Below are 13028 nucleotides of genomic sequence, written 5' to 3'. Positions count from 1 at the left end.
AAAAACAACCTTGTCTAGTAGGGAAACTGGGAAGGAACTCATAGTTTATACATGTAGATTTCAGACATCATATCAAATACCACTATGAAACTGTCTTCAATGCACATACTAATGTTCTCTTAAACAAATTAATGTTAACTTTTGTAAATTAAATTTCAAACAGATGGCTGCCACCTCAAGTAATAACCTAATCTCAAATATTGAATTAAAAAGATGATCTACCCAAAGTGCTGGAGTCAAACAGTAATACAAATTCTTTGAACTTACCAAGCCATGTGTCTCCCCTGGATTTTTCCCCGGCTCAAACTTCAGAGCCAAACCAAAGTCTGCAATGCAGCACGTAAGGTCGGACTTGACGAGGACATTTTTGCTCTTGAAGTCCCTGTGTGCGATGGCAGGTTTCGCCCCTTTTCCACATATAGCTGGGACCTCGTCATGCAGAAACGACAAGCCTCGCATCATTGACTCAGCCATTTTTCGCATCTCAGTCCACGAAATCGTATTCCCTTTCAAATATTCACACAATGACCCGTATTGTTGGAACTCTGTGATCAACCAGAGTTCAATGTTCAAATTATCAGCTCTTCGCTCTGTCCCAATAAACTTCAAAATGTTTTCATGATTCATATGAGGTAATCTGTAAATATCTTGTTCAGTGTTCCACGACTGTTGATCATGCAGCGGAAACTTTTTCACTGCCACATAGGACTCGTGTAACTGGGCTTTCCACACGGACCCAAATCGGCCTCGCGCACGAAGCTCAATAAGCTTGAGTGGTCTGTTAGGGGTCGGTGAAGGGGGCTGATCTCTAGAGGGGTCCACTGTAGGAAGCTGTTGTCTGTAGGCCTGTCTCTTGTACTTCTTCCAGAGGACAAAGCACACCACGATGATGGCTGCCACACTTACCAGAGGCACGATAGAACATATCAGGGTGTTCATCAGGTGACTACGCGTCAGCTTCTTCACTTCTGTGTTGAGCTCTGAGAAATAAAGAAATAACTTTTATACCTTTAGTTTACAGTTGATATTAAGAATTTATTAATTGCTGATTCTTATTTTATTTATCCTGTGAAGTAAAAGCTTATCTTTTGAAAAATTGCATTCATTTATACCATAACTCAACAGTGATTGGATATTTTTTACTTTAATATATATTTTTTGCACAGATATTTTCTTGGCAGCACAATTCATGCAAAAAATACTTTTCAAATCATTTACTGTTATGTGCTGAATAAGTTTAAATACTCAAATATTATAAAAAGTCAATAATTTGGCAGGCAACATTTACATTCATTTCCTGAGAAGATACATTGAATAAATTGAAATGAAGGATTCTTTGCAGTAGAATAGCTGTATAGCATAATAAAAGATGAAAGAGTAATAACGTACTCTTTTCGGCAAATTATGCTTAATTTGCTGTAACAATTCAAGTTAATTTTCAGCATTTACCCAATCATTTCCACTGTAATGAACACGAAACATATCATTGTTCAATGTCATATGCAAACTAACATGTCATGCTATTTATTACCACTATACCTGTGACAGTTACAGAAGCAGGTGAGGACGTGGGCGGATAGAAAACATTTTTCACTTTCAGGTTACACTTTTTCTCGGAGCAGCAACAGAAGTTCACATTGTGTATCGAGGGGGACTGGATACATTCAGAAGTGTTCACACAGTTGTCCCCAGTTGACCAGCAGCCAGCCATTTCTATCATCACCTTCCCATCAGTACCTATTATGGAGCAAAAATACACATCAAGTTACCAATAAGTTATTAAATGAGCATTGTCATGCCAAAATGGTTCTAATGCCATGTGCAGCCAAAGTAGCTCCAGACCAGCCTGCAGGGATCTCCTTGGCTGTTGCTATAACCATCAATGACAATGTAAATAAAAATACAAGTAAGACTTCAGATTTAAAAAGACAAAGTTATTCATATCATACGGTAAAAGAAACATAAATATTTTACATACTGTGAAACCATTATTATTCGTCAGACATTAGTTTTCGTCTTTTTCGTCCTTCGACCGATGGACGAATTCAAGATCCTAACGAACAATCGTGTCACATATTTGAAACAAATAAGACTGAATTACCGTAGGCATGAGGCATTTAAATCCAGCGAAACCACGCATATACACAGGGCTCGAAATTAACACTCGCACACTCGCAAAATGCGAGTAAAAAAAGATTGCAAGGTAAGTTATAAGCCTATAGTATTTTTTGCAAGTAAAGAAATAGTGAAAAAAAACTAGTTATATTGCTAAATGCGTTCGACGGCATGAACGCTACACCGTAGGTCAATTTTTTGAACGTCCGAATACCCATATGCGGAAGCGCGCACCTTGTTTGTAGACTGGTATACTTATAGTACAGATACCCGGATGGTATTGATATGTAAAGAACATGAAACAGTCGACTATTCACACTCAAGTTAAATCCTGTTTTGACACAAAGGGGTTTACATTATACAGTGTACTGACAACTGACATTTCCTGTAAAACGCGAATGCAATAAGGCTGTATCGAATGCGTCAACTTCGTTTAGGTATAATAGTGTTGATTAGCACTAATTGTTAACACATTTATTACCCATTGTGTGTATTGTGTTTTTCAGGGGTGTTGCAGATTATACAGCCAACACGCGGCGAATCCGGTTTAAAGACATTACTATTAAACACAATTAAAATATGACGATGTGTGATCAAAACCTGACTGAAATATATTCTGTGCTTTTATTACAAATTAATAAAGAACATATTGATTTGTGTTTGGTTGTTTGGTTCTAACTGCATCTAATATTTTTGTACATATACATAAAAACCCGTACCTTCGTTGTTTTAAACACTTGTTAACGGTCATTCAGTCCCACTTATCCGCTAATCATAACAAAGAACGTGTCGATGACAAAAAATAATAAGGGACAGTTACTATCACCTGAAATAACAGACTTGTTAATTGGCATATGCCAAACAAGGCCCACCTCCTGCAAGTGACTACCAAGTGTCACCCCTCTTTCCCCAGCACGATTTTTTCGCAACCGCTTAATACATGTATTACAAACATTACAAACAAATCGGACGCTTTTTTTTTCAATACCAGAAATGGACGAATTTAAGTGCTGACGAAATAGTCATTTTTTTAAAAAGGAAGAAATTTCATGCTGACGAAAATAAATGGTTTCACAGTAACTAACCAATTGCTGTAACATAACAACATTTATTTCATGGTAAAGAAGTAATTATGCCATGTTAAACAAGAGCACCGCCTTGCGGGTGCAGACCGCTCATCTATTTTCTTTTTAAAGGTGAAGGGACTCTCATTTTCAATCACAAAGGAGGGAGGAGTGGAGTGAAGAGGGGTGTATAGTGTGGGGTTGTGGACATTTATTACATTATCTTCCAAAAAAAAAAAAAAAAAAAAAAAAAAAAAAAATCGGGGGGGGGGGGGGGGGGGGGGGGGTTTTGGGTGTATTTGGACGTTTTGGACGGTATTTCAAACATAACCGTTTTAAAAAAAAAATGGGGGGGGGGGGGGGGGGGTTATAGTGTGAGGGTGTGGTGATAATTTGTGAGATGATCTTAAAAAAAAAAAAAAAAAAAATTGGGGGGGTGGGGGGGGGGATGGGGTGGGGGGTATAGTGTGAGGGTGTGGTGGTCATTTGTGAGATGATCTTAAAAAAAAAAAAATAGGGGGGGGGAGGGGGGAGGGGGGGGAGGGGGGGGGAGGGCACGGGGGATGGTTTGGGTGAAGTCTATTGTGGTATGTCAGGTAAGAGTAGTTTCATCAAAGTATCAATCAAATCTAATCATAAATAAAGAAGTTATGGCAATTTTAGCAAAATTTAATAATTTGACCTTGAGAGTCAAGGTCATTCAAAGGTCAAAGTAAAATTCAAGTTGCCAGGTACAGTAACCTCATGATAGCATGTAAGTATTTGAAGTTTGAAAGCAATAGCCTTGATACTTCGAGTGGATCGAAACACAAAATTTAACCATATATTTAAAGTTACTAAGTCAAAAAAGGGCCATAATTCCGTAACAATGACAACCAGAGTTATGCAACTTGTCCTTTTACTGTACCCTTATGATAGTTTGTGAGTGTTCCAAGTATGAAAGCAATATCTATGATACTTTAGGGGTAAAGTGGACCAAAACATAAATCTTAACCAAATTTTTAATTTTCTAAGTATAAAGGGTCCATAATTCCGTCCAAATGCCAGTCAGAGTTACATAACTTTGCCTGCACCGTCCCCTTATGATAGTTCATAAATTTTGCAAGTATGAAAGCAATAGCTTTGATACTGTAGGAATAAAGTGGACCTAAACACAAAACTTAATCAAATTTTCAATTTTCTAAGTATAAAAAGGGCACATAATTCTGTCAAAATGCCAGTCAGAGTTACATTACTTTGCCTGCACAGTCCCCTTATGATAGTTAGTAAGTGTTGCAAGTATGAAAGCAATAGCTTTGATGCTTAAGGAATAAAATGGACCTAAACACAAAACTTAACCAAAATTGTCAATTTTCTAAGTATAAAAAGGGCACATAATTCTGTCAAAATGCATGCCAGAGTTATCTAACTTTGCCTGCCCAGTCCCCTCATGATAGTAAGTAAGTGTACCAAGTTTGAATGCAATAGCATTGATACTTACTGAGAAAAGTGGAACTAAACGCAAAACTTAACTAAAATTTTCAATTTTTTAAGTATAAAAAGGGCACATAATTCTGTCAAAATGCACGTCATAGTTATCTAACTTTGCCTGCGCAGTCCCCTCATGATAGTAAGTAAGTGTACCAAGTTTGAATGCAATAGCATTGATACTTTCTGAGAAAAGTGGACCTAAACGCAAAACTTAACCGGACGCCGACGCCAACGCCGACGCCAAGGTGATGACAATAGCTCATAATTTTTTTTCAAAAAATAGATGAGCTAAAAAACGAAGTGTACCATTTTTCCACATAGAAAAGCAGTAAGGCTTGGGTGAGCCCTGGCAGTCATCGAAGCAGCCACCATTGCTGCACTCCGGACTGTCTTTGCTGAACTTGGCACACACTATGTGAGCATCCACTACCCCATTGTGGAGTGACGCTTGGGAGCCAGCACAAAGTTCACCTGTCAAAGAATTGGTTGTACTAAAGCATATATTATTTTGGAATAAGGGTAAGAGAGACAATGGTTTGTGCCTCTTTTAAGATAAGCTAGATTACAGGTCTATTTAAACAAGAGATGTGTTTGTCAGAAACACAATGCCCCCTACTGCGCCGCTTTGAAGCCATATAATTGACCTTTAACCTTGAAGGATGACCTTGACCTTTCACCACTCAAAATGTGCAGCTCCATGAGATACACATGCATGCCAAATAACAAGTTGCTATCTTCAAAATTGCAAAAGTAGTGTTTTTTCCCAGGAGGGCAAAGGGGCATGGCGCATTACTTTCAAAAAGGGCATTTTAGCGCACAGTTTAGGCAAAACAGGGCAAAAACCTTCCATGAATACCTGAATTAAGGAGATACATGTAATCGCATCACAGGCAGTTGTGGAAATTCTTTTATAAACAAGCACATTTAATGGTAATTGATGTATTTAACTTACTTTGATTTATATTCATATATTAACCTTGCAATGTACATTTAAGTTCCATGCTATTTCAATACACTGTACAGCACAACAAACATAATAAAGCAATATATGCATATATGAATCTGTATACACAGATGCACTAACATGTTAATGAAACCATGTTTGTCTTATCCCATTTTCTAACGATAATCTTGTCGGATGTTTAACATCGCGAGTAAACTGAGCGCTAACAATATGCAAACACTCGTTTCCGTGACATACATCCAATGAGTAGATTACAATAAATATGTTGTTGCTATCTAAAACATTTTTATGCATCGTTGATTATCACAGACATTTCATTAATTCCTTCTAAATGTATGATCTCCATCGTTAAATCGATCGTTTACGACGTTATTTGCCATTTTTGCCAAGTCACAATTTAATTCTGTATGTCCGCCATCTTGTTAAAATAATGAAATTAAGCGACAGGTGCGCATATCCAAGTAAAATTGTACAATACGTCCGCCTTATACCCGATTCGCATTTTGTTTAATTAGTATACGTCTCAGTTATTATTTCAATAATTAATTATCTTATTAAAGACGATAACAATAAGGAATTAAGTTGTTTCTGTTTTTAAATGTAAATATGCGTTAAAATATATGTTTTGATATATCTAAATTATGCATGAAATGCACAATTTCCATGAGGATAACATCGAGCTTTTCAACAAAAGTCTACGAAGTAACAGTCCACGATTTTATCGTGGAGGAGTACACATCACTGACCGATAAGTGCGCTTGGTATAACATAGCCTCCTACATTATCGATTGATATTGACGCAGGGTTATTCACACACGACTAATTCACAACCGCGCGAATCTTCGCTGCCTTGGGCCATAATCTGATACTATCCGGCTTAGAAGCTTGGTCAAGGGGCAATTAAGATGTTATCAATAAGGGCGGACAACATCAGGTGCTCATGAAAGGGCAGGATGCTGGCCTTTGAAAAGGGCAGCATGTCGCTAAATGTCTTTTAAAAGGGGCAGCGTGGCGCTACAAAAAAGGGCATGGCACCACGCCACGCTAAAACGGCCTGGGAAAAACACTAAAAAGTTATGGGCAATGTTAAAGTTTTCCGACGGACTAACAGACAGAGTCCGACAGACAGACAATTCAACTGCTATATGCCATCCTACCGGGGGCATAAAAACAATGATTGTCCAATTCTATTTTCATAATGTACTTTAACAATGTTTGGAAATACCGTCTACTTAGGTTTTGTACATGTATTTGGAATTTCCATAAACAATTTATTTGATACAACACCCACAAGCAAAAACCTGTAGAAACAAACCATGGCAACTTGCTGGGAAAATGTCAAGATTTTACCAATAATTTTGCAATTATTGCTGACATCACATTCAACAACTTATTTAAAACTTACACTTGAATTTAAGTTTTTTTTATTCAGGACCAATACAATTATCTGATGGAGGTTTCAGTTTGGACATTTTTCCTCATTTTAACATAACAAGCCCAAAGATATTAAATTGATTTGTTTGCAGTCTGCATTTATCAGTATCAATACAGTGTGTGTGTTTTTCATTAAAAATCGGGTCTGGTTATCGGCCCCATTCCCAATGGAAAAAAGTATATATTTTTCCCAAATGGGGGCTAAAAATTCCCAATGGAAGGTTTCTAAAAAAATAAAATAATAATTAATATACAATTTTTTTTTAGATCTCAATCTTCTGTTCAACTCCCATCCATATAACTTCACCTTAGTTAATGTTATATTGACAACACTAAAATTCTCAATTTTGAAACATTTTTTAGCAAATCAACAACGACCCTAATTTTTAGTCAAAACGCAGTAAAGTTTCCCAAATCGAAGGGAACTGGCCCCATTCCCATAATGGTGAAAAAAAAAGAAATTTTGAGGAGTCAAATTGAAAAATGCTGGGGTCAATTTTGAAGCGCGTTAATTGTGTTTTTGTCTGTATTATTCAATTTTTTAGATAAAAAAATGCTCTAAGAGTAGCATAATATCTTAAAATGTTATATTGCTTTATTTAATAACAATACCATGATAACAAACACGACATATTTTAATGAATTGGTACATTAAAATCTACTTCCTTTTAAAACATTTAAGTCTTTTAACACATTTAAGTAATTTAAGACATGTACCGGTAGCACCTTTTCATCACATATTTATCGTCATTATATTATCATCATCCCTATGATAGCTTTTCTAACAAAACACAATCAAAATGCATGGAACATCTAGTATATCTATTACTGTTTATTCGAATACTACACATGTCCGAAATATGTTAGTATAAAAAATGAACTGTGATTCCAGTTTATATAAGATGGGTGTTACTCGTAATTATCTGAGGATTAACAAACTGACAAAACTCGCTGGACTTACTAGTGGATCTACGTAATTAATAGACCTTTGATCAATTTTGTTTTTTCTTTAATTACTTTTGCCGACTTACTTTAACCGTGTCGTCTGCAAGTTTGCAAAAAACCTGCAATTATCGAATAGTCAATCAATTATCACGTAATCGCTGCTGCTAATTACCCAGTTAGTACGCACGCACTATTTACTGTAGGTTTCCACGTATAGCGCGCTCCCGAGTATAGCGCGCAGGCTGTTTTTTAATGCAAAAATGGAAAAAAAATTTTTTAAAGACAATAAAACCACCAAATCGGATCGAAAATGGCCGCCATATTACTATCGCACAAATTAATAATCCGGGGCATTGGAAAGCTTAATTAAGCATTCAAAATATGAAGCGTCATTATGATTAGGAGCATGGGTTGCATAGCACTATACTTTTCTGACAATTTTGTAATTTTCTAGCAAAAGATTAACAGTCCACGTGCATTTCGTGAAAAACGTGAGAAAATAAGAATTAGTGTACATCGTGGGATTTTTCCACGGGGAAAGCATGGGCATTACCGGTAAATTTGAATGTCGCATGGGAGACAGGGATACAGTTGTTGAAGTACACCACTGTTGAACGTTCAATATTTATACTCACAAAATGCAATTGCATATCTTCACGTTCTCAAGTGTCATTTAGTGTCTCAAATGTCAATTAGCGTCTTAACAAGTCGTGGCACATATTACTCAATAACATCTGCCAATTAAGGAGTGCAAAATGGCCCCCTTTCACACCTACTGCTACCCGCAAAAAAGACCTCGTTCGCACCTACCCTTGCCTGCTCTCCGGACTGTCGACAACAATCCCCATCGTAATTCATCAATAAAGAAGTGTAAAAACACAAACAAAGAAATGTCCGCAAGCTTATTCAATCAAATTTATTTCCGACCAAAACTTCTTCTACCGCATTAATATCTACAAGTAGCAACTTCTTGTTTGTTTCGACAGTCTGTACGATTATACTATACTTAAATTAAACCGCGCGTGTTTTTCACGTTTTCCTTTGATTAAAATACGCCGCTCTTAGTTAGCATAGTGTGTGAGTAAAACGATCAAATTAATTATCACCTATTTATTTCAATTGAAAATCGGCAGAAAAGTTGTAACATCGACGACAAAGAACTAATTATTTAATTATCACTCTTTAATTTAGATCGATAGTCAGCTTGGACATAATTAATTTATTGTCACGCTTATTTTCATTTTTAATCTTATAATACGACATTTCCGACCGACCGCTATTTTGTTTGCAGACGACAATATTAACTGTGTATTCATAGCTCCACCCATTTTTACGTTTCATTCAATAACGTCATTTCATGTGTAAGCGAGCTCAGTTTTGATTGGCCAGCTACCATGTGCACTTCAATAACAATAAGGTCAAGCGATGTCTCGATACAGGTGCAGACCGGTTTTCCTTCACTGTTCAAATTGCAAATAATTTCATTGAAACAAAGAGAAAAATACAGAAAACCAGTTTTGGGTTAAAATGGCGGCTGTTTTTAATGAAATTGTACGAGATTTTAGTATTTTCGCAAATCGGATTTTTCTTGAGCCAAATTCTCAATATTTTCGCAAATGGCTTAAGTGGCGAACGACAGCGCGAGCCCTGATTTTAGTGTGGTAGTTTTTTGGAAAAAAAACATGGCGGACATTTTTATTATTTACGATTACACAACATATTTTTTACCAATTTAGCAGCCAGGATAGTGTTGTATCAATGTATAGCGCGCACCAGCTTTTTAATTTGAATTTTGAAGGTAAAACACTGCGCGCTATACGTGGAAACCTACGGTAGAAGGTGACATGTGTATTGGAGGAGATGACATAAGATAAACAACGCCTGGGGTATTCCCTCGATTATAGACCGAGTTTCAAATACTGAAACATTAATTTCAATTAGGAGCACAGTGGGATTTATTACCATGGAACTCGAGATGTTTACTGACTGGCGCACGGGTCAAATTTTCGATGCGTCAAAATGACGCACGGCAGAAAAAAGGGTTGCGTAAAAAACGAGTCATTTTTAATTTGCTCGCGTCAAAACGCAGGATTCTGTGTCTATTGAAATCCCTGCAGTTTTTACATACTTTCACAGCCACAACCAGGAGTTAACATACTCTCTGAGATCTATGATAGATCAATAGCGAAAGAACAAAAAATTGAATGTAACTTCAAACAATGTAACTGTAAAAAATTACCTCTAAAATATGTCAATTTATAATTTGCTGGAACGTAAATTGATAATTTGTTAGATCATTTCCAAAAGTAAAAGTGATATTCTGCTGGATTATCTGCTTACAATCTCTTTGGATTTTGTTTATTACTAATCCGGCAATGTTTTTTCCCAAGAGCTGATATTTCATCACAATGTCTATCAGGAAGAATGACTTTAAGGGTCATCTTGACCCATATTCTAAGCATGCTGCAGGAACTCAATTGTCAAGACAAATAACTGCATTCAAATAAAAGATTTTAAATATATTTTAGATGAAAGTGATAAACAGTATGAGTTGTATATGCATTTTACAATGTAAATTCACTTACCATAAAAAACAATTAATGTTATTACAAGTGTACATAAAAACGACTTCAATTTCAAACAATCGAACATTGTTGTCGTTAACGAATATTTCATGTTGAATAATCAACTGTTTTCAACGATTTTTATAAGATGTCATTGATAATGATGCATCCATCTGTGCTGAATGCGTTGTGTGTAATAAATAGGTTGAACTGTACAAAATAATCACGAATTTCTTATAAATTGCTTTCAGTTCATAATCAAAACATAAAACATGGCCGACTTCTGGCAAAAACTCCCGGATGTAAGACGCTTTTTGGTTATTCAAGTTACCGAAATTTCAACAAATGTGCTGAAATATTGACTGAATGCCATAATTTGAATGTTTTCGCAGGGTTTTCCCCTATATAGAATAATTAATGCATTTTACAAGTAAAATCCATCGAAATTTGGAAGGATTTATAGTTTGCGTGTGTATGTATGTCAGAGTTTATTTACAGTCATCGCGGAGTCTTCACGACTACCTTATGTGCTGACCAGCCCCTGTGATCCGCGAACATATTTAATTTTAATGCTAAAGTAGGTCAAATTTACCCCGGCTGCACGGGTTCTGCCGATTTTTTTAACAAATACAACAGTGTACGGTGGCTAATGGGACCTTAATGTTAAGTGGTAGTCATCATTATCATCACTATTCTTCTTCTTATTATTATCTTTATTGTAATCACCCCATCACCATTATTATTATCTTTATTATAATTATTACCACCATTATTATTTGATTTCATGATTGATTCTTTATAGTTTGTTTATTGAATTGTGTATGTTTTTACTGAGCTCTCTTTCCCAATAGATGTGTTAGGCTCGATTGCTCATAGTCGGCTCGGGTACTACTTACGCTCATTGGGTCATTGTCGACCTAAAATGGCTTGAAGTCACCCGGGGGTGACTAGAAACCGATTCTAATCACCCTAAGGTGATTTCAAGCCGATTCATGTCACCCTGAGGTGACTTCAAGCCGACCGGGTCACTAGAATCGGCTTAAAGTCACCCCAGGGTGACATAATCAATTTCTAGTCACCCTCGGTGACTTCAAGCCATTTCAGGTAGACAATGACCCAATGAGCATAGCGCATTGGGTCATTGTCGACCTGAAATGGATTGAAGTCACTAGGGGGTGACTAGAAGCCGATTCTTGTCATATGCGTATTTAGGTGGGGGGCTAGGGGGCTAAAGCCCCCCAGCTGGGTGGCTAGACACGATTTTTAATAAAAAAGAGCCCCTTACAGTTTCAATCCACTTGTGTATTTCGTGTCATATGTCCCTAATTAAGCCATAAACAGCTGTCGATGTGTGTGATTAGCCCCCAGGCATGTGTACAGACGATCTAACCTTCGTCAGCTAAAGTGCACTTTTCATTGACTGTAAGTAATAAACTGCGCTATTTGATTGGCTGAAGAAGATACATTCAACTAATGAAATTCATCCATACATTTAGCTATAGATAAATGTTTATAAATGGCTGTCGCATGAGACTTGTGAAAAACAATCTTTCAATTTGTAGCAATTAAAGAGTTTAGACGAACGCAATGGACAATCATTATTATTTTTTCGGTAATTTCTTTGATGAATTTAATTGGTATTAGCTCTTTAGAGCGATAATCCTTTTGAGTAACAAGTCATTGCCAGTGAAATTCAACTGCACACTTAATGAATGGCAATTATTTATTTTTTGTTTTGATTTGTTTTTTTTACAAATCGGGCTAACTGCTTTGATGTTCATCCATAGTTTTTAAAATTAAAAAAGACTCAAAAATGAAGAATTACTATGCTATATGAAACTAAATCATTTTCTTAAAGCGTGACAACATCGAGGCAGCAACACCCGAATTAAACTACAGAAAGACACCTAACGACTCCCTTTGTTGACACTTTTGTGAACGAAATGGACACCTGATTCAGTTATTTGCAGACTAAGGCAGCCATGGGATTGAAGTTTATACCTGAACAAATGTGCTCCTCTCCTGTCAGTGCTAGTGACCTTGAATGGTTCAATGATGATCTCCCTTCCCCTCAGTCCCTCCCTGCCGAGTTGCACTTTATATGGCAGGCTAGGTGGAAATGTGTACCCAACCCACCTACTTCTCTTCAGGGCTCTGATGCACATTGTGATTCCCAGCTGTACCCCACCATTTACACTGTTTTGTCCATATCATGTGTGTTCCCTGTCACATCATGCGAGTGTGAAAGGAGTATCAGTGCCCAAGGACTTGTTAAGACAAAACTAAGATCATCAATGGGTCAGGACAGGTTTTCCGCTGTGTGCCTGCTTTCCATTCATAGGGACATGGACATAAACATTTTAATGTTGTACCTAAGTTGACCTAGTAGGATATCCAACAAGGTTAAATAGGAGGTCCACCCATCTAACACCGTTAAAAAAGTTATGGATAAAGATAATGTCTCCCACCACT

At 36.8% G+C, this 13028-nt stretch overlaps 1 protein-coding gene across 5 annotated transcripts in view; it reads right to left on the bottom strand.

The window, feature by feature from the left end:
- The window catches only part of LOC127863361 (activin receptor type-2B-like), a 29441-nt gene extending 18603 nt beyond the window's left edge, over window positions 1-10838 (bottom strand). For all 5 annotated transcript variants that reach the window (XM_052402836.1, XM_052402837.1, XM_052402838.1 and 2 more), the window contains exons 1-4: window positions 10578-10838; window positions 4956-5120; window positions 1540-1737; window positions 268-980 (exon numbers count right to left, since the gene is read on the bottom strand). In XM_052402836.1, the coding sequence (XP_052258796.1) occupies window positions 268-980; window positions 1540-1737; window positions 4956-5120; window positions 10578-10668 (1167 nt within the window). In that variant the 5' untranslated portion in view covers window positions 10669-10838. The remainder of the gene's footprint in view (window positions 1-267; window positions 981-1539; window positions 1738-4955; window positions 5121-10577) is intronic.
- Between the last annotated feature and the right edge of the window lie 2190 nt (window positions 10839-13028).

The sequence above is a fragment of the Dreissena polymorpha genome, unplaced genomic scaffold (assembly GCF_020536995.1).
Source record: "Dreissena polymorpha isolate Duluth1 unplaced genomic scaffold, UMN_Dpol_1.0 chrUn006, whole genome shotgun sequence".
Lineage (NCBI taxonomy): Eukaryota > Metazoa > Mollusca > Bivalvia > Myida > Dreissenidae > Dreissena > Dreissena polymorpha.
The sequence above is the reverse complement of the archived record's forward strand: the minus strand, read 5'-3'. Positions and strand labels throughout refer to the sequence as shown.